This window comes from Scomber japonicus, chromosome 7 (genome assembly GCF_027409825.1).
Source record: "Scomber japonicus isolate fScoJap1 chromosome 7, fScoJap1.pri, whole genome shotgun sequence".
Lineage (NCBI taxonomy): Eukaryota > Metazoa > Chordata > Actinopteri > Scombriformes > Scombridae > Scomber > Scomber japonicus.
Window position 1 is genome coordinate 8,265,099 of NC_070584.1, and position 22,288 is coordinate 8,287,386.

The 22,288-nt window shown below is 40.3% G+C and overlaps 1 protein-coding gene across 1 annotated transcript in view; it reads left to right on the plus strand.

Moving 5' to 3' along the window:
- The window catches only part of lpp (LIM domain containing preferred translocation partner in lipoma), a 129,592-nt gene that overhangs the window by 82,516 nt on the left and 24,788 nt on the right, over positions 1-22,288 (plus strand). The window contains exon 8 of the mRNA XM_053322430.1: positions 13,470-13,566. Coding sequence (XP_053178405.1) covers positions 13,470-13,566 — 97 coding nt within the window. The remainder of the gene's footprint in view (positions 1-13,469; positions 13,567-22,288) is intronic.

Here is a 22,288-nt window from a genome sequence, read left to right on the forward strand (position 1 = left end):
ATGGGCTGTGTGCCCTCCCTCTTGCTTTCTTTCAAGGGAGGTTTCCCAGTATGCTTTGAAACATAATGGGAAACTTAATGCTCCGTATGAACATCTATTTGATGTGCTGTAAATAGCTCTGTGGTGTCAGACATCATGTTTGACCTGACCCTCCCTTAAAACTTTTGTATCGAAATCTCCGCTCTAATCTGTGTTTTTGTTTATTTGTGTATAGTATAGCACTAATGCTAAAATAGAGCAGAGACACTATAAAAGCCAGATTATAATGAAAGCGAAATCTGTCAACTTTGCCTTTTATCATCATCACTCTGCTTGACCCAGTGTCGTGACATGTTCATAACCTTTTACAAATGGTACAAAATCTACTTAAAAGAAGAGGGTTATGCCTCTTTTAATCTGTTGTGTAAATAAACCAAAACATAGTCAATAATGGAACTATTTACATATTTGTCATAGTTATCAAAAATCTCCAGTCACTTGGAGTTGATGATGATTTTATGTAATACCCGAGACTTGCTCAGTAGGGGGTCTGTGACTTTGATTGAGGACTTTATTACAGAGATCATTTCACATAATTGAGGGTATTCATAGAAGGTCAGTGTCATTAGAAGTCCAAGATGAATTCCATGGATGAAATTCTATGATCTAGACTTGTTCTGATTAGCTCGTCTGCTCTGCCCCCCTAAACCTAACCCATATCACCCCTGCCACCCAGCACCCAATCCCCAAACGTGTCCTTACTCACACGTAAAGAGAAGGTGCAAGTAGAGCTCTCTGCATCAATAGGCTTCAAGGATGCTTAATTACCCAAATCCACCAGTGTTTGATCTCTATTGTAGTCAAAAAAATTAACAGATTTCATGGCTGCCGGTTAACATACCAATTTCCACGAGTCTCCTCGTCTTTCCCAAAATTGGAGGAAAGCTAAGCTGGATGATGACTTGTGTTATGGCTGAGCTTGAGTGACGTTTGACAGGGGAGGATTATTTTGAACTGCTCAATCCCTGCAGCCAGTTAAAGCCCGCTAGAAGGTCAATGATGGTTTCAACTGTCAAACATGTTTAATATATCTGACATTCCTCTGCCTTCCAGTCCTGGTCATTTTTGCCTTTTGACCCACGCAACATTTACATATGGTGCCCTCAGATTGTGTTCAAAGCACCCTTTTGTGTTTGGCATTTGGCATGAAACCTCATTAATCTCCAGAAAAATTGTGTTTGCAAAACTAGAACTAAAAACACACCTGTGAAAATTATTTATCTATTTTACTTTTAAGTTCAACTGGCAGGCATCATAAACACAATTAACTCTTGCCAAGGCTAATTGAAAAGGTATCATGATGGAATATTTTGTGCAGATTAGCCAAAATCAACAAAATCTTGCTATTTGCGGCTGAATAGAAGAACAAACTCTGACCAAGATAACCATGAGAGGAATGACCTAATCCTGGTTAAATGTTTCAAGTCAAAGATTGCACAGAAAAGACTGGCTTCTTCTTTGACATTATTAAAAAAAAGGCACTCAGACTAGATAAGAGACGGTTAGTAATGTTAGTGTTGGTTCATTATGAGGGTCTCCAGCTTGGAGTGAGTGAGCTGCAGGAAGTCTTTGGACATGCAGTTCTTTGTAAGTCATATAACATGTCACATCAGTAGTTTGATGCTTTATTGGCACATACAGTTGCTTATGATCTGCATAACAATGAAAGTAAATATTATGTCTGTGGGAAATGTGCCCCAAAGGTCGCATGCAGACGGAAAATGAAATGGAGACCCAGAATAGACCCCTGGTGTACTCCACAAAATGTTCTTAAAAAGAAAGATTTTGCTTTGACAGTGGTTGATATTTTCATGTGTAGTAACTGGAATAGTCTGAACACTTACAATAAAAGGAGTTGTGCTTTCTAGTGCACGAGTAGTACCTCCTTATTTTATTTATGCCTGGATAGATGATCAGGTGTGAACACATCACGTATGATGTAAACACTTGCTGTGTGTCGGGACCTTTTGTCTCTCCTGGTGGTTGACCCTTGCTGTCTAAAATGTTTGTACTATGTGCAGGCTTTAAAAAGCAAACTGACTGAGTGCTGGGTTACCAGCTTTGCTATACATTACCTGAGAGGATTCTTCTGGTGCAGGGTTACCCTGCGTAACTACAAAGTGAGAGCCCAAGGCTTCAACAAGATGAAGACATGTTATCTGTAGTCTTGTGATCTTTTCTCTGTGTGAAGATGCGCCTTGAAACAAATTGTGGTTTGTTCCACGCCAAACAAACAAAATGGTTATTCCAAACAATGTAATGATAGAGAAATAATCCCATATCTTTTATTGTTTTGAAAATTGCCACATAGAAGTTCTGAGGTGATCAGTGATTGATATAATATACTGTACATTCAATTTCATTTCATCTTTCACAGCACCATTACATTAAAAGCTCATCCACATACAGTATATTTTTTTGTTTGTCTGTGTAAACTGTAGAAGTAAACAATCAACAGAATTTCCCCCAGGCTACACGAAAAGGGAATAAATGTTCCTTTTGAATTTTTTTAAAGCTGCTTTCTATTTTTACCAAACCATAAAGAGTTAACTCCACCCTAGAAAAACAGCCTTAAATTCTCACCATGTACAGTACATCAACACATTTGTTTATTTGCTATTCAAATGTCACCTTGTTTAAAGGCCAAAATCATGAGTTCTATTTCTGTGTTGCAGTTTGTGCCAAATTAATGTACAGTGGAGCTTTCACAAAAATGACACCACTGAAATGAGCTTTTGTTTGTGTGTCAGTGTGTGTATGTGTGTTATTGCACGCTGCATCGATTTTGCTGAAAGGTGCAAGTAAATGGAGCTAGAAATATAATTAGAAGGTATTCCATGTAGTTTCTCAGACAGTGATATTGTCTTTACAGCACAATTAAAAACAGAATGAGTCACAATTGTGAAAAAGCACACCCACTCATATCTAAGTATTAATACTCCACTTACACCTGTGAGCTGCTGTGCCCTTTCAACAGTTACTTTCTTTCATCTCATACTGTTCAAGAAACCAGTGTTATACATACAACCGCAAATAACAGTTACTTTACAATCTAGGATTTATTTCATTTTATTTGTGAACTGCTGGCTTGAGTGAAGCAAATCTCTCTGCATTGATAACTCACAATTAGCATAACACATAACACATATTGGTCTTGTATGTCACTGACCATTTTACTGTTCATGTTTTTATGTAGGAAATGAAACAGGATACATAACTTGTGCTGCCTTCAAATGCAACTGATCAGGTCACATTTCTGACATGGGAAGTTGAGTACATTATATGCTTGGAGTCAAGGTACCCTGTGGAGTTTTCTGAAGTTTCTGTTTACATTTAGTCTAGCTCTCCAACTCGCTGTGTGAATGCTTGAGGCCTGATGAACTTCTATACTTGTTTCAGCTTCCCTTAAAACATCTACAAAGACGACTCATTCTGAAAATGTGAAACCTGCACTGTTTCCAACCATGTTACCTAGATACCAGTCTTCTTCTTCTGTGCACTTGATGCATTACAGCCACCTGCAGATCATGTGTCCCCAAGAACAAACGCAACCAGACCCACAAAAAACATTGCATTACATGTGGTAAAAACTGCACATGATGTCTGAAAGTCCTGTGACCACTGTCAATAAAGCAGACATTTCCCATTTAGTTATAGTTTCATGCCAAAGTAGACAATAAAAGTTGTTACACAAATGGAAAAGTAACCTACCATGATTCAAAAAAACATTTTATTATATTTTATATGTTATATTAGTGGTGCAGCATTAAAAAAAAAAAAAAAACATTTTCCAAGTAGTGAATTCCGCAGAAGTCAATTCCTCTTTTAAAAACAGCAAACAGGACACCACTTTCTAAGCACATAAAAAAATTATAGATATGTCTCTAACTGAAAGCTGCAACAGGGATCGGATATGGATGTGCATGACAATTTGTTAGTGATGATTTGAAAATGGGTTATGATCTGAATGTTGGGTATCAAAATATCAGTCAGTTGGGAGGAAATGTTGGGAGCTGTAACAGAATCTGTAAGGTGTAAGACATTAGAGAGGGAGCCTAAAGTGCTGTTTATAACTCAGTATGAACATCATTTCATTATACGTTTACATGGAGGAGTACAGGTAATAGAGTAAGGCCTAATGCTTTTCAATTACTTAAATGAAAACACTTTTTTTTTTAATCATGTGGGTAATTACATATTGAGATCAAAAATAGAATTAACATTAGCCATGTAGACAACCTATCATTACAGAAAAAGCTACATGATGTAGTTAAATACTCTCACCTTCCCTCCTCATGTCAATGTGGAATATTAATATTATTAACACGTATCAGTTGTGTAGTGACCTACTGTATACCTTGTAATCACACATTCTCGTCTGGTGTGTGAACTGCAGTATCATCATAAGTCATTCACACCACCAGGGCAGATGAGGCTATGTGACAGGGATCAGTTGGTTTCCTCTTGCATTGGGCACGCACAAGTTGGTGTATATAATTACTGCTGTGCTTACCACCATGACGTTTAGTAACACGGTGTTTGGTGGTGGTCCACACATGATCTGGTCGTTGAATGCTTCTTAAACCAAAGGTCATTTCACAAGACCTTATCCTTGAGGTCAGTGATGGGAAAGTGGATCTCCTTAAGTTTCACTTTCTCAAGCCAAGACGTCAGAAAGCTTCCCTCCAGTGGCTGCTTCCAGGCTTAAAGCAGACTCCCTGGGCTGTAACAAATCTCAAATGCAAATATAGCTTCAAGCAACAACAAAAAGGAATTAAGCCCATTAAGGGTAACAGGGTAGAAGTGACTAATGGTCAAAGCTATGATCTTTTGTAATTAGCCCTGGCAAATGAGGAAATCATTTATTCTTCTGATGAATTTATTGTTATTATATTCATGGTTAAAAAGTCAGAGTGTATACTGGTCATTAGAAGATGCAAACGTCACTAAGATATAGGAGATATGACCTTATTTAGAGGGGATTAATAGAAAGATTTTAGTTGTAAAGCCAGTTTTAAGGCTGTTTAATGAATAAAAGGATTACTAATACATTTAGATTTTTAATTATTCATTATCATTGATGAGAAGTACAGATTACACAATGTAGTTAGTTATAACAGCAGTTTTTTTTACCTGTAGTGCTATGAAGCAATGTTTTAATGTTTGTTTCCTGTTTTGTTTTGTTTGTATTTCACGACACATGTTCTTGCCAATTGCTTTAGGCTATTCCACTGATATTTGGTGGTGATAATGTGCCACATTTAGTTACTATATAAACATCCAACTGAATTCACAATTAAGTAAAACACATTTTTGAGTGGAAGGAAGGGGACTTTAAATTTCATCCTTTTTTTTTCAATTTAGAATATCTAGCTTGAGTCATATGTGCTGAATTATACCGTAGGACTTTCTCCCAGTGGTCCCACAGAGTTGCAAAAGCACAGGTGCAGCAATTAACATTAATTAGGCTGTTCCAGTATCAAGACTATTATATATGCTCCCTGGTATGGTTTCCTGAGACAATTAAATGACATAACTTCCCTGCTATAACAAATCACAATAGTGTTAGTTGTTATTCTTTCATGTTTATTCCTCTCGTTAATAGTAGAATAAAAGTAGCCGCTAGTCTTCCTGGAGTCCTCAAACGTCCACTTTATGATGGTAAAAAACTTGCTGCCAACCAGCCAGAATTGTCTGAACCTCAGTGTTTCAGCATATCCTCTCAGTGTTACAATGTTTTAAAATGTGTGAGTAGTTTCTGGAGCGCGTCCATCATAATGCTAGTATGTAGTTCCTCTACCTCTCTGGAGTGGCATATGAGGCCGATATAAAGAGATTCCAATAAAATATTTAAATCCCTCATAAATCCTTACTAATGCATAGGTCCATTTTCAGTTGTTTGGTGTCATTTAACACACTTTGCACTTCACTTAACAATGTTTAACCACACAGCTGGGCTTAAAAATGCAGGTATTTTTCCTAGGTAACAGCAGAAGAATTAGAAGAATTCCCAGGAAATACAAAGGATCCAAAATTCCCAGCTTTCAACACATTCACAGATGCATTTCTTTCATTCTCTATTTAACGTGAACTTGAGCAAATAAAATAAAACAAACCAAATCTAAAGTTTCAATATGTAGAGCTAAACCCAAACAATACCTTACAAATTGAACTGATTTAACCTGAAATGAAGACTAGGTCAGCAATCATTTTTTGCACATTAACTCGTTCGATCTCATTGAGAAAAGAAAGGGTTGATTGGCCAGTTCATTTGGTCAGTGGTAACCCTCCGTAGATCAGAAGTGTTTGTCACGTAATTGCTCATAAATAATAGGCCCTGCCACCCTCCTCTCCTGTGGCCCCTCTGAGACGAACACCACGGCTGGTAAATAACTGCCTGAATCGATACCTGTCATTGCTGTTCAGTGAGCCCTGGCAGTCTAAAATGTCTGAGCAGTTGGTTTATTTTCTTGTTTTCAAGCCTCTCCTCACAAGCTTGAAATGAAGACATGCAGATGTATGCTGCAGTACTGAGATTATTCTGCTGCTTTAGTCTGGTTAGTTTATGGTACTGTGACATGCTTGGTGACAGCTGGATAGATCGCCTCCTGAATGCCCCACATTCACTTTAACAACTTCATTGAGACAGTACCTGTATTTCAGCAGTATAGTTAACATATTTGAATCAGTTGATTTTAGAATATGAGTTTGGTAGTGTATAGAAAATCTCAATAGTTATGTGAGGATTCATTAAATAAGTTTACTTTGGTAATGAAAAAAGCAAACATTGAGTGACATCATTTGATTGTACTAATGTATCGATCCAAGCATTTTGCCCACTAAGTACAATTAATATGAAGGTACAGGCTTGTCTCTGTTCAGTCAGAAACCAGGCAGCCATGTGCAGAAACAGTGGCCCCTGCTGGCTCTTTATGGACATGATCTCCTGTCAGTTTCAACACCTCTCTGCACACAAACAAGTTTTCTCAGTTTTTGGAGTGTTTTTTTCTGGATTCCACTCAGCCCTCTTAACATCCTATTCTGTCCACAAAAGGACTCTTATCCGCTCATGGCTCCAAGTCCATGAGACGTGTGCACTTTCTAAACATTTTTTCTCATCAAGGAAGCTCACTGGGTGAGGCTTTGAGAACAGTCGGCTCCAGCATTTTAGTGGTAGTGTCTGGTCAAGTGGTATCCTTCAGAGTGTCATTCACATAAACCATATAGTTGTTTAGATGGGAAGGAGAATAATACATCATGGTTTGCTTTGCAGGCAAAATTACACAGATCAACAACCCTGTGTATTACAAAAGGGAAGTGCAGGTTGCCAATACATTGATTTGAAGACATGACCTGTACAAATCTCTATTATGTCCACCGCGTATGTTTAAATATAGATCCATGCTACCACATGAGGAAACAGCAGGGAACCTCTTTGAGCTCTCACCCAAACCAGGGAAACCTGCATCCTGTGTAATATGGTGTTTGCTATAGTCACAGGTTTGTAATGGTACACAAAGAAATGCCAAATAAGTTTTATCTCCGTCCCAACAATTTGTGCAGTCATTTGTTGTTGTTGTTGTTGTTGTTGTAGTTTTCAGATTGCTTGTGGCACCCCTCTCTACACTCAGATTTTCAAATATCTGTTTGCAGGGGGATGTGTCAGTTCCGAACAGATGACCTAGTTTTTACACACACACACACACACACACATACACACACACACAATCTTACAAACATTGAAAGGCCCCTCTACATACATTACATGTCTGCGAACACTCTGAAATTCATCCCTTTATATGAATTCAGTTTACACCGAAAGATTTGAATGGCTGTGGAAAATGTCAATTATGGCATTGGTTAATTTTTAATTATCGTCGGCTGCTCTGTACACAGCTGCTCTACAGTTGACTGTTATTTTTTTCTCCGCATTTAATTGGAGCTGAAACAGCATGACCTATTTTGTTTGGAGAGAATGTATACTTTATCTGCACCTCCTCAGAAGGTGGCCTTGAGCTTAATTTGCAGCGCTCGCGATGGTTCTTCTCAAAGTGCAATGCATTACAGATTACTCATAACCTGTTTAACATCGCAAAGCAGCAAATTCATCAACTGGATTACATAAAGCCACGAACATGTGATTCCTTTTAGGTATTTAACACATTCCTAAATTAAACATGCAGCTGGCAGAGAAGAAAAAATGACAAAGCAACTTTCCCCACAAATATGATATTTTGTCCAGAAAAGCCACTTAGATTGAGAGTGGAATACCCGCCGCATACTTGTGCTGCTGTGAGTGGCATCTTGACATCATCACCTGTGTAATCAAAACAGCCGTCCTTTGAATTATCACGGGCAAAACTCTAAATTCCGTCTGCTCTAGTCGTATGAATGAATCCCAGTAATGATGTGCTCTCAAAGGTTTCTGCTGAAGAGCAGCGCTATGTCACTGTGACACAAACAATCTCTTGGCTTTCAAAGCCACTTGAGAGAATGAATCACTGCGGTATGGAATCAAATAAAGCTGTCCACTATAAATTGATGGCTCTTAATACACACATTAAAAAAAAAAAAAAGAAGCATCTTATAGTGTTTAACCCATATGTTTGGTTCTAGACACACGACATAGCCCCCCTCCTCAAAACACTCACCAACACAAACACACACACGCATGCACACACTAACTCACTGAAAGGATAGTGTGACTGATCCAGCAATCCTTTCATTGTTTTGGTGAAACAGAGTCGCCTAAGCTGCTGTAATCACTCATTTAGTGTTGCAATAACAAATGTTTTTTTTTTTTTGTTTTTTTTTAGATATCCCAATCCAATAAAAAAATTCAATCCCTCTTGAACCCTAACAAATTCTAACGGTCCATTTGCTGTTGTTGTTGTTGTCATTATTACTATTATTTTAATAAGCCCTTTCCCTTTCAAAGGCTCTGTGTCCATTTCAGATAATACCATTGTGAGTTCCAGAGACAAAAAAGCCAGGATGTCCGATTGTGAGCTGACTAAAGCTGCTCTTTTTAAAAGCCCGTGTTAAAGCTGCAGCTCCATTGACACTAAAGAGCATTTGTATTGTAAAGTCCATCATCATTTAATCTGTGGATAAATATGTCTGTGAGTGATTATGTCTTTCTTCAGTTTGTGCTGATCGTGCGGGAAGTGTTAAGCTTTCGTAAAAGAGGAGACAATTGCTTTTTGGTTTAAGGTGCGATATTGAATTTAAGGGTGGGGAGAGGGGGACTAAAACAAGAAGCAACACACTGCTGATAGATGACTGCAGGTTTAGAGAGACAGATTAGTATTGTTGTAGCGGTTGTCTTTCATTGGGCTTTTTCTACAAGCGTTCATACTTTCCCCCCTTCTGGTTATCAGTTTCAGCTCAGTGGTTTGTGCAGTTGCTCTCAGTCTCATTGTCTTTGCACATTGCTTTTGAACTGTGCAAAAAAAAAAAAAAATAGTGGCCTAAATATGAGGATACAGCTCATGATTCCTCAAAAGTTGATTTAAAGTCGAACTGAAACTCTTTTCACTTTTATTTTAGGAAATATAAAGTACAACAAAGCTGTGGCTGTTGTGCATATTTATCAGTATTGTAAAGGAGGATGTAGCAAATTTTGACCATATTTGTAGAAACAGTGTCTAAGCTTGAATTCTGTTGGTTAGCCTTTTCAATGACTGTGATGACAATTGTCTCAAATGTCAATAAACCACGACCAACCTCCACGGTGCGATATAGCCCCCATATTTAACCCCCGTATATCCTATTACTCATGACGCGCAACCTGTTTTCCCCACATACTGTTGGTTATATACCATTTTTAATGATTTAATCCATCATTATGAGATTCAGCATTTGGAAGGACCCATCACACTGCCAAATTCGTGTTCCATTCGTGAACAAGAAGATCAAAAGGATGGCTAGCTAGCTCATAGATTACCTAACTTTCTAATAGTCATTAACTCTTGTGCACTCGTTGATTGTTCCACATTATGCAAAAATGGGGTTCTAGCAACTGTTAGCTATCTCTGTTCTACGAAAACTCAAAGCGAGGGATAGTCCTGTAACCTCAGCGTCAGTATGTAACTACTCGATTTAAATTACGACACCTAGTAACACAAGGAATGCTAAAATTATACATGGGATTAAGAAATGACTCAGCATCCGCCCACAGCTGGTTAACTGCCTGGGTGGCTGTTGAAGAGATATAATAAACTATTTTTATCACCCGCCCACAGTGATGCACAATAATCAAATTACCAACAATATCAGTCGGAACCAAAATGTAGGGGGCGCTATGACTCCCGAAAAATAAAGACATTTATTTTTCCACGTTTTAGTAAATTTAGTTTACCAAATAAGTAGACAAACAACAATTATCTAGATACTCACCTCTTAGCTAAATTAAATGATTAACTATTTGCATGTTCCTCAAGTTATTTGACATCATTATTGTGTAAAGCAGAGTTGGCCCATGTGTCACAGTGCCATTATTTATCCTACAGATCAGTAAGTTCCCTTTGTTCTGTACAGTAGCAGGTGATGATATGTAAATGCTTCGTGCTACATGTTCACCAGCACTCCTTTGTTCCACCTCCACTAACAAAGGTGTAGATCTGATGCCCTGAGAACAGTTGTCTTTCCCGTTCACTCTCTATCACCGCGGTGGAAGCAGGAAAGACAGAGCCTGAGGTTTGGTTCTTAGCGGGACGTTGTGCTGTCAGGGCATCAGGTGAGAGCATGTACCGAACCCCCCCCTCACCCTCACCCCCACCCCCACCCTTCCTCTACCCTCCACCCCTCCACTCCTCACTTAATCAGTTCTGACACAATGCCAATTCCACAGTGGGTGGCACATGTAGCTTTACTCATAGATGTGGCAGTCGGGCAATGATCGGCTCCCAGACTCTGCGCTTTGTCAGCTCACCTTTCACTGTCATGCTGTATAAGATAGCACGCAACAGTGGTCACTTACAGATTCTATTGTTGTTTGTTGATTTTTAAGTGGTCCTGCATTTTGTCATGAGGACGGCATTTGATGGTCCATCAGGATGTCCTTCAGGGGTATTACAACTGATAGGCTTTTTGCCATTAAAAAGCAGATGGCAGATGACCTGAAAGTATAAGCCTCGACATACTGGGAAAACAGTGGGGGAAAAAGGTGCAGCTGTTAACCCAGTCGCCACTGAATTTGAGCACTAACTTCAATGAAACTGCGACTGGGTGTCCTGAGGGCGTAGGCAAACAATTTACTGAATTGAGCCAGACATAACTGAAAAATCACGTCTGCAGCACGTATAGCTGCTGTATGGTTTCTATTGTTGCCTCTGAAAAGCTGAACAGGAACTGCAAAGCAATCATAAAGCATGCAGGGAAGCAATTTCTTTCTCTTATTCAAGTGAAAAATTATTCCGTGCTGTCACAAAAGACTCCCTAACAAGGTGCTTTAAACTCTCTGGCAGTGCATTGCTGCGGGGTGTCAAAGAGTGGATAAGGTATAAATGAAGCTTAAACTCAAAAGTCTGTTTCTGGTAATAGCAGCATTTCGTTCCCTCTCCAATGTGCTTTTGATGTGGAGCTAAGATTAACAGTGTTAAATCGTTCTCTTCACTGTCTCAAACTAACAACACAGGCATAATGAGCAGTGTTGACAACGAGAGCATTTCTTTGAGGATATTGTACAGACTTATTATCTATTCTTTTTGTGAAGGTTGTTGTATTACAGTTCAACTCACTCCACGTACTGTATACCTCCATTGACCCATCGTGTATTATTTTTAAAAAGTCATTTAATTTGAGGTGACAATAGAGGAGTATCCAACCACTGAGGAATGTTCCTTTCATCTCTTTCTAATCCTGTGATCATGCCGTTATGGTTGACTGGCTGCGGAGGCGCAAGGTGCCAAGGAATCCAAGAGCTCAGGCCCAGTCGCTCTGTACAGAGCGCTCCGGCATGGCAGAAAGATTTGTATGTTGAATGTGTCGATCCCTCAAAGTTAATGAGGCCTACTGTTTGGGCTTCCATTATCAGCCTGCTGCATCCTGAGCCGGGCCGTACCGAGCTAAAGTCATGCATCGTAAAGTTCTAGACGCTCATTGATACATTGTGAACAGTAAGCACAGCTCAGCATTTCTCACCGTCTTGAGAAATAAACTCAGTACCTTTACAACACCCCCTTTGATGTATTGTTAAAATGACACTTCATACATATATACTCTTGACTGACACATGACTGACACATGCAATGAGTCAAATGAATGAGAAATGAAGTGCATACAAATGTAGCCATCAATAATACCAGAAGAGTTGTTTGACACAATCCGTAATTACTCTTTCATTCTGAATACCAACACATTTCTTCACTCAATCTGCTATTGACAAATCTGATTCCTTTATGTGACACAGTAAACCACGGATAAATTAGGACAAAACCAGCCTGGCTGCTAACATTCACCGAGCTCCCAAATGTCGCAATTTGGAAACACCTCAAAGGTCAGCTCAGATCTCCACTCGTGTTACAATATTGAAAATCAAATCTACTGTAAAGATCCAGCCAGCCCCCAGATCTAGGGAAGGTCAGGCTAGTGTCACCGATTCTGAAAAAGCTCCGCCATGCAGCACGAACAGAGTCAAGTTCAGGCCTCCAGAGTGTCTGCAAAGGACATACACACCTGTGATGGGAATGCTCCCTGAGCCAGGCCGGGGAGAGGGGGAGGGGGGAGGGGGGAGGGGGAGCTATATTCTGTGGCTCTGTGGATGATTGGCAGAAAATGTCAGGCGCAACACGTCAGCCCCATACAGACACACAGCAGGCAGATGTCAGAGACTGCATGATAAGAGGGAGGGCAGGCTCACAAGGAAAGGAAGGAAGTGGCATCTTCAGAGAGTTATGTCATCCTTCTAAAATCTCTCACAGATTAGGCCTCGACACAGCTAGAAAACCTCTCTTGTAATGTTTGCCTTCTCTTTTCCTTCTGTTATCATTATTTTCCAAATACAAGGATTAGTCAGGGTCACCATTTTTTTTTTCACATACTTGTATTGCACTGAAGGATATGCACAACCTTCTGGGGTTGTGCACCACTGGGGCCTGAGCCAGGGTCAGATATCTCAGAGGGGAAAGGCGGACTGGAGACTACGCCCGGCATGTTAATTACACTCAATGTGTTTTGTTTGACCTTAAGACAGCGCTTCCTGATTTATTGAAGTCGGGTTTTTGTGAATCTTTCAGTTGAAGCTGGACATATCTTGTTAAAACGTTCTCGAGTTTGCTCCTTTAATTTTAAGCAGGATTTGTTTCGCAGATAGACCACCGGTGATATTTATCAGCGAGGTGGAAATGAAAGTAAGGAGCTGCTGAACTTCTCTTGATTGCCTCGGTCAGCCCTGTGAATTATAACTTTGTTCTTTTTCTGCTCCTCAGGGCAGTGCTCCCATGGCCCACCCTGAAGACGAGCTGGAACGCCTGACCAAAAAGATGTTGTTTGACATGGACAACCCTCCATCTGAGGAGTATTTTGGTAAGATAGCTCATCTCAATCCCATTTAGTTAACAGCAGACATTTTTACATTTTCACAAAAGCACGGTGTGAAATGAATGATGGCCGCTTCAGGGTCATAGGATTGTACTGGGACACTTGAATAGAGCTGAGTCATCCATGTTATAAGTAACACCTGTGCCTTTCTGCATTAACAAGTAGAAATGCCTTCTGCATAAAAATCCACTAAACTTTTAACTACTACAAGGACACCTTACAGTATGTGTATTTGAATAATATCAACAAAAAGTTGCGGAACTTAAGCTCTTCTTATCCTATTTGTTGATGTTATAATTTTAAGGTAATGGTCTGGTGCTTTAGCGTTAGCTAGTATTAGTATGTTAGCATGGATTCTGTGTACTGCTAGGTGCAAATGTCTTGTATATGAAGGCTACAGAAAGTGGGTAGTATCTACAATAATTGCATTACCCTTCTTGAATATTACTTTTCTCTTCATGCTTACTTACTTTTCTCACATTTTTAAAATAAAAGATAGCGTTACATTTCTTTTAGCTGCACTGTTGTTGCTACAAGAACAACAACCAGTTTCTTACAACCAGTTAAGTATACAGTCATTAAGAGATTTCTTTAGTTAGTGAGTAAAAATGTTAATTACAGTAAATTCAAGTTTTAATCCCTCTGTGAGCCTACAAATATATACTTTATCTTTATAACATTATAACTCTACTATTCACCACTACTTGTTTAGCTAATTTGCCACAGAGCTTCAGTAGCAAAAACATGCTAGATATCGGACAAAATGAACAGATAGTGTCAATATTTTCATATGAGCAGAGCATATTGTGGGGATATTAACATCCTCTCTTCCTATTTTAGTCACAATAATGAATAAAGCAAACTCAAATAACTAAAAAAGACCAAAAGACGATTAATCCAACATACAAGACAAAAACAAAATATATACACTAGGTACTGGATCCATTACAGTGTAGCCTTATTGAAAGTGAATACATGCACGATGCACTGATGTCACATACACCACTAATATGAGCGGACTCTGTAATCATGTTCATGAAGTCTCTCACTAGCTCATAATACCCAGCTGCTTTGTTACATGTTACTGTCTGTCTCAATTGATTTTTTTTTTGATTGATTGATTTGATTCTCCTGCATGTACATGTTGTGCATCACATATCATAGTCATACATGCCTACTCTGTACTGTATTTCACTAAGGGGTAATTAATGTGCTCCCTGAATTGTTTGCTGGTGCTTTGCTTCATTGAAGTGCAGAGCTGAGTTCACCAGAACAAAATATAACTATTCATGCTATAAATGGCCTCATATCCTCTGATGTAACTGCCTCTGACACAACAACAGTCACTTCACAACGTAACATTCGTAGGTGAGAGTAGCAAAGTGGCTAAAATTAGCCCATGACTCACATGTAAGACTAATAGCTTTGCAGACGCATGCATGCACGCACGCACGCACACACACACACACACACACACACACATACACGAGCATCTTTTTTTTGAATCACTGCAAAAGCAGCTCTGTCAACATTAACCCAGGCAGTCTGATCTCATTAGGAGCACTCCTTTCGTCACTTTTCTGAATGACATTTTGTGACGTTAAAAGGAGAGAAGAAAAAAAAGCAAACATGGATCTCATTTAGTTTTGAGATATCTGTCCAAAATAAAAGTAAACTTCTGGCAGCATTTATGGTGATAATCACTGAATAAAAAATCCAATGTGGGATAGTGGGTTAATAGAATAAAACTGGCATATGGTTTCCTAGATTAGCCCACCCAGTGACCCACAAAGTTAGATTTGTATCACAAGAACAATGTTTTTTGGAAAATGGCTTGAGGCTGTGGAGTAGCGTGCAGGTGTGTATGATACTGGCAAGGCTAACACAATATTCTTGTTATCTATTGATTTTTATAGTGTAGACGGAGCAGCATTTCTGCCAGTCTGAGAAGCAGTCCTCAAGGTCTTATAACTGTATCAGTGTGATCAAAGGATAAGGCATAGCTCTTGCTCAGGGTATAATGAAAATGAGATGTAAAGGCTTTGGACAGATGAAACATCTTGATTTTGATATAATAAAAAAAAACTCTATCTTGTGTGATTGTCCAACATATTTTTTCTCCCATTTTTCCTCCTGAAACATTGGTTATTTAAATTTGTTCTCGTTCGAAAAAATAAAAAAATAACTGCCGGGATTAAACAAAATACCAATTTTAATACTATTTCACAAAATGGGACTCAAAAGGCAAGGATTCTGTGCATTTATGTTTCATTTCTATTTTTCCGCCCTCTATACTCTCTTCTGCCAGCGAGTGCCATCCCTGTGCTGCTCTCTCTTCTCTAGCCTTTAATCCCCTTTGCCCTGGAATTAGTTCCCATGCCCATTAGATACCTCACTCAATACATTCAATGGGACTCCCGAACAGGCTTTATATCAGCACATAATCACACAGCACACCATGATAGCATGTGTAGGTGTATTATAGCTACAGGGACATGTATTTAACTGGTATTAAGGGATATTCAGCTTCACGTTGGTACGCACTGATGTAAAGACCTTAATTGGTTCACATTAGACGTAGGTCAAATGGATCCGCTGGCTTAAGCAAAGAGTAGTCATTTTTACAGAGGAATGGCCCTCAAAGCCTTGTTGGCCTAATTTTTTGGCTGAATGTGTACGTGATGCAGACCTGGCGTGAACTTTGAGGACTGCATTACCACACGTTGCAGTCGTGTTCTATATTTACCAACCATAAGGCTGATTGGCTGAAGGCTGGGGAAATAAGGACATGTCATGCCAGTTGAGAAATAGGTCAAACGGGTCATATGTGAGCTGAGGTAGCCAGAACAAGTTAACGAGATAGATGGCTCGTGCTCGTCCTCAGTTGACAGCGGCTGGCTGTTTCACGGGGGCGACCGAGAGAAAGGAAAAAGGGACGAGCAGGGCAGGAGTCTATGGCTGAGGTGACTGCAGGGACTCATTAGGAGAGAGTTCAAGCGCAGGCACACGCCGTTCTGCAAATCCACAGAGCCCCCCTCCCTCTACCCCCCCACCCCCCACCCCCCCTCTGCTGAATAATGTACATATAGTCACCACAGTAATGTTAAAATTTACTTTAGTCCGACATGTTCCTCACTGTATATCCAGGGCTGTGGGAGAAGCGGTCCCAGAGCGTGAGACTTTTGTAATTACAAAGAATCTGATGGCGCATGAGCCTCTTCTTTTTTGGCGCGGTACAGGGGGGAAGAGGGCTAGCAGTTGTTGAAACCCTAAGGCTAGTAATTAACAAGATTAATCAAAGTGGGGCTGCGATCTCTAGCGCGCTACTGGACTGAATCATTGTCTTCCTATAGCAAAGTTTTATTGGTGTCACTAATGTCTTTGATGAGCTTCTAATCTGAAACAGCTATAGTGAGTTTTCATTGGTCCAGAGGGGGTTAATTGAATTGAATTAACGTTACACTCTGGGCTCTATGATGTCAGAGGAAACTTTTCTATAAGACTCAATTGGAGCTCTGTCCACAGCTTAGAAATTGCACGAGCTTATTATGCTCTTTTACAACAACCGCAGTCCACCAATTACACTGGCCAAGTCTTTGAGGAGTTTTCTGTGGCAAAATAGGCACATAAAAAGCAGCCGCTCTCAAATGCAAACGCTCTTCAAAACTGTAAAAAAAAAAAAAAAAAAAAAAACCCTGAAAGTGATGCACTATAAAAGAACGGCTTTTCTTTGCGAGAAACCCAGTTTGCGAGCCAGAAATTCTCCCTATGATTGAAGCTTCTTTGAAAAGCAACTGATTAGTCCTGATTTAGAGTTCCAGATTAGATTTGAGTAATCTGAAAGAGCCTTTTCTCCAAATGTCATCATCCGTCATATTTAATCCACTTAGGTTGTGCGTAGGTGTACTGTGTTTGTGGAAATCTAATAAGACACAGCTACTCAGCTTGCAGTACAGATGCCTTGGCATTTGTGCATCAGAAGAACTTACAATATTTTGTCATCACTACATTTCTGTCAACCAAAACCAGGACATAAAGCTGAATAATTGAAAGGATGGGGATGCTCTGCATTATTTACAATTAGTGATGATGATACTTATGCAGTGTAGTTCGTTCTGCCTGGGAGAATCTTCCCCCCTGTTTTTTTCCTTTAAAAACCCAAAATGACAAGTTGAGAATTCCTCCACGCCACCCCCCCAACTTTCAGATTTTCACCGTATAGAATTAAGAGAGACGTAAAATTTTAATATCCAATCAATATTTATACAGTGATTTTCCAGCGAGAGTTTTGAGCAGCGGCATAAATGTTTTTGTAATGTTGTTATCAGACGATAGAGAGATAGTCATTGGAAATTAGCTGAGTGATTCATATGGGCATACTGTACTGCACACAGGACTCGGAGCTGTCGGGAAAGCCTTTCCTCTTGGTTTGAGCCAGCCTTTGTTTCGTGATAAGAGCTGCAGAAGAAAAGGCAGGCTTTGCCACTTTTCCTCATAATGTCAGCTGGAAGAGCGCTCATAATTTATAAGACACCTCACATGAAATGTTCATGAGGAATCTTGGAAGAGATACTGTACAAATGGCAGTGTAGCTCCAGTAACAGTACAGGCCAGAGGAGTCAGAACAGATCAGCTAAGGTAATTGGGTCAGAAAAAGTTTAGGTTCACACAGTGCGCTCTTGCGGAGCCTGTCTGCGTTTCTTTATAACACATTGAAACATCACAACTTAATGTATTAATAGGCTTCCAGTTTAGACAGCTTTGTGCATTGTCTAAGATACTCTGGTGGAATTGATTTGCATATAACTGAGGTCGCCCTCAGCAACCTCTTAGGAGTTTGCTCTTAGATGTGCCTCTACATGTCATAACAAGTGGGATGTGTGTGTCAGAGTAAAAAACCTTTCTTGCTGCCTTGAAAGAGGCACCCCCCCCCCCCCCACCGTGCCCCACCTCCACAGTCTCCGAATGCCTTTGGCCAATCATCTCTACTGATAACACATAACTGCTTCCATTTAGTCTATGAAGGTGTGCGTTTAATTATAGCATGTATAGAGAGGAAACTCAAGTAAACATGCAGGTACAATATAATAACACCTTTCAATTTATAGATGCCTTTATACTTAAAAAGCAGACTGGCTTCACGCACACCAGGGATTCACAGGAAACGATGCACACATGTAATTCAGTGTTACTGTTTTTAGGTTTATACCACAGAAGTTACTGCTAATGCTAACCCAACATCTCCTACTGCTGATACCTCACAGTCAAAGCTTTTATCTGGTGAAATGCAGAAAAGTGCATCTACAAAACACCTTAAACATACATATTTTGGGCTTTTTGTTTTTTTTGGCAAAGGTGTGACGGGTGTCTGCAAATCAACCAGGATGGAAAAGTGAATGAATCAAGTATAAAATAAATATTTATCTAACTTTTTAAGTTATTTAATAGTAAATAATAGTAATTATTATAATACAGCATTTTACAAAATAAAAAGAATATATAATAAATCCATGTAATTAATTCCACTTTTGATGCAAATATAAAGACAGTAGTGAAATAACAGTGATTCAGTTTTACCTACAGTACAGTGAGACATCTGCTCCCTTTTTTTCCCACAGTAATCTCCTCATAGGCCCTTTTAGTTTGGAGAGGATTTCCCCTCCAATTGCAGCGTTGCCTCTTTGTTATGCTACATTCTGCTGCGTGTGTGTATATGTATGTGGCAGCAAACATTATGAGACAGAGGAGCATAATGCTGCTGGAAGGAGGTCATCGACCACCCAGGGGCGGGGGGGTGGGGGGCGGGGGGGGTGCAAGGGGCATCATATGAAGCAGTCTGGTGACATGGCAACTCGTCTTAAGCCCGTGCATCACTGTACCACCTACAGTGGATTATAATGTATGACTGCGAAAGACTAGATTATACAACACAATACCCAAGGATGATCCATCATAGCTGCCTTTTATAACAAAAATACGGTGTGTGCATCTGTGTGAGGCTGATTTGACTCTAAAGATGCTTTTTTTTTCTCTTTAACTGTTAAATTATTTGATTATTAATCTACAAATATGTCAGTTTGAACAAATTCTACAAAAACCTCCACCTGCTAGTGTTAGTGTAGCTTCACAGACGCCTCTAATTCTGTTCTTTTATGAATGGCATCACAGCATTTTTTCTGCTGTGTCATCATCTTGCTGTGTTTGCAGCACTTGATTATATTTGTTACCGTTTTTGAGCAGAGAGGGCAGTTTCACATCACACCAAGTAGTTTTTCAGCGTAGTTTATAGGGTCTCCATCCCATTTATTTTTTTTTACCCATTATCTCGTCCCAGCACTGCCGCTGACCTCGCAGTGCTGCTTTCTAGTCTCCAGCTGATGCAGCGAGCCGGCGTGGGGCTTCTCTTCGTGGCGACATTTGTCCGCTTTTTGGCAGCGGTTCACGTGAGGTGACCACCCTCCGCCTCCCCTCCCCCCATCCACCCACCTCCCTTTTTTTTCCCTTTTGCCTCCCCCTACTCCCCCCCCCCCCCCCCCCCCCACTCCTCCCTTTCCATCTCTCTCCCCCCCAACAGGCTTGGTGCTTGCTATCCTGCCTCGTTGAGACAGCTCCACTGAGGCTTGCAAGATCAGCTGCCGTGCGAGCCCAGCTGAGGCTTCCGGGCAATCATGTTGCTAGATTTCATTTGTGAGTGAGCGTTTGACCTCAGGAATGAGTAGACATCCGCATGCTCACGCACGCAATACGCAGCTATACTTACAAGCACACAGGTGCGCACGGAGAAACATCATTTAAACACACAGCGCAGCAGATCCCCCACATGCACGCACACACGCTCACCTGTTCCCCCCTCCTCTTCCCCTTGCCTTCGCTCTCCCTTTCACCCCATTCGCCAGCCCCCTGCTCGCTCTCTGGCACCCCCTCCGCGTCCCCTCCCTGCCAACCTGCTCCTAAAACATGTAACCTACACTCAGTCCCTCTCTGCTCTTGCCGCCGCGGGCCCTGACAGGCCGAGCGGTAATGCTCAGTGGCACAGGCTCGCCTATCCTCCATCCTTCTCCATCGCCGCAGCAGTTCTGCAGATTGCTATTTGCTGACATTGGGAATGAGATTAAAGGCAAAGGGGTTAGGAGAGAGGCATTCAGAGATTGAAATGCAGCGATGACAGCTATTTCTCTTGTCGTCCCCAAGGCAAGTGAAGGCCACAGCATTGTCAGGCTGCACAGAGGGCAATCTGAAGCAACAAAGTAGATTAACCTAGAGGGGAAAGAGATGAAACAGAGCACAAATTGAGGCCCGTGGTGTTTCAGTAGCTAGCAGTCACACTCCTAATGTGTTCGACAGACTACTTTTTTTGCTCTTAACCACTCGGTGACCTATTGTTTATGCCATTAATTAAGTGTGAAGAAATTATCACAACTTTGTACCTTTTCGTCCCGCCTTTCAAAATTGTCACAACAAGTTAACGCTGCGTGTGGAAGGTGGAAGATTGAGGCCCATTTATAAATGTGAATTAGAGCAAGACAATATGTCATAGCCACAGTTTGTAGTTCATCCTTTTACTAATTTTGTGTTGTAAATATTAAAACGCAACACATGCAGCAGTTTAAATGTGTTTTCTATCATATATTATAATCCAAGCACAAAAAAACTTTAGTCGAAGTCCCCAAATGGATTTTGTGGTTCTTTTATTAGTTTTGGATACGAGCTACAGTTGCCGGCTTTGCCTTTGGGGGGTTTGCAAGGGTTGCACCAGCAGAATTGTATTCTTTAGTAACATAGTGTGAAAAGTTTGGTCTCCCACAAAAAAAAAAAAAAAAGAAGAAAAAAAGTTCCTTGCGATCCTTCTTTACATGCACGAACTTTGATTTCTGACGATGTAAGATCAAATTGAGCTGCAAGTGTGCTCCCTCTCTGCCTTTCATGCTGCTTCAATATCACGGCGTGAAAAAACAAAGAAGGCAAAGACTGAGGGAAATCTGAAGCGTTCTGCCACTCAACATCCCCCATTCCCAAACAACAGCGTCTCACTGCCACTACAAATACATTAGAAATCAATTATTTATGGAACAGAGTCAGGGCCTCTTTAATCTTTTCCTTTTATCCAATTAAATTGTCTAACCATTCTAAGCCTCTATAGCTCACAGGGAATGTGCTTCTTTTTTAAAAAAAAAAAAGAAAAGAAGAAAAGATTTTCTCTTCAGTCCTTCTTTTGACTTTCGATGTAACAGAGAAGAGACACTTCTGAGGGTTGAAGAATGAAAGGAAAGAAAGTGAGTAAAGTGTAAATGAACTCCCCCTCCCTCCCCGTCACCATTGCATTGGTTATACAGGAACTATTTGAAGTTTTGATATTAAGACTCTGGTTCCATTCCCCGCGCAAAGGGACGCTGGGGAACGGTGAGGCCTTTCATGATTCCTTTATGCCCAGCTGAAATAGTTCGAAAGTATTTGGGATCATCTCCACAGGGGTAAATACGATGTTGCTTCAATTGCTGTCCTGTATTATTCAAGAAGTCAATTGAAGTAGTGTCTCAAAATTGAAAATGCTTACTTCCGACGCAGACGTGCGAAATTATTGATGTGAAGCATTGGTAAAACACTGCATTTCTCTCTGTTATCATACAGTAAGAGTGTTAGAAGTGAAAAAAAAAGTTACAGGCTCTCTGAAGAAGATCCAGCTTTACATTTTTACATTCATTTTGAT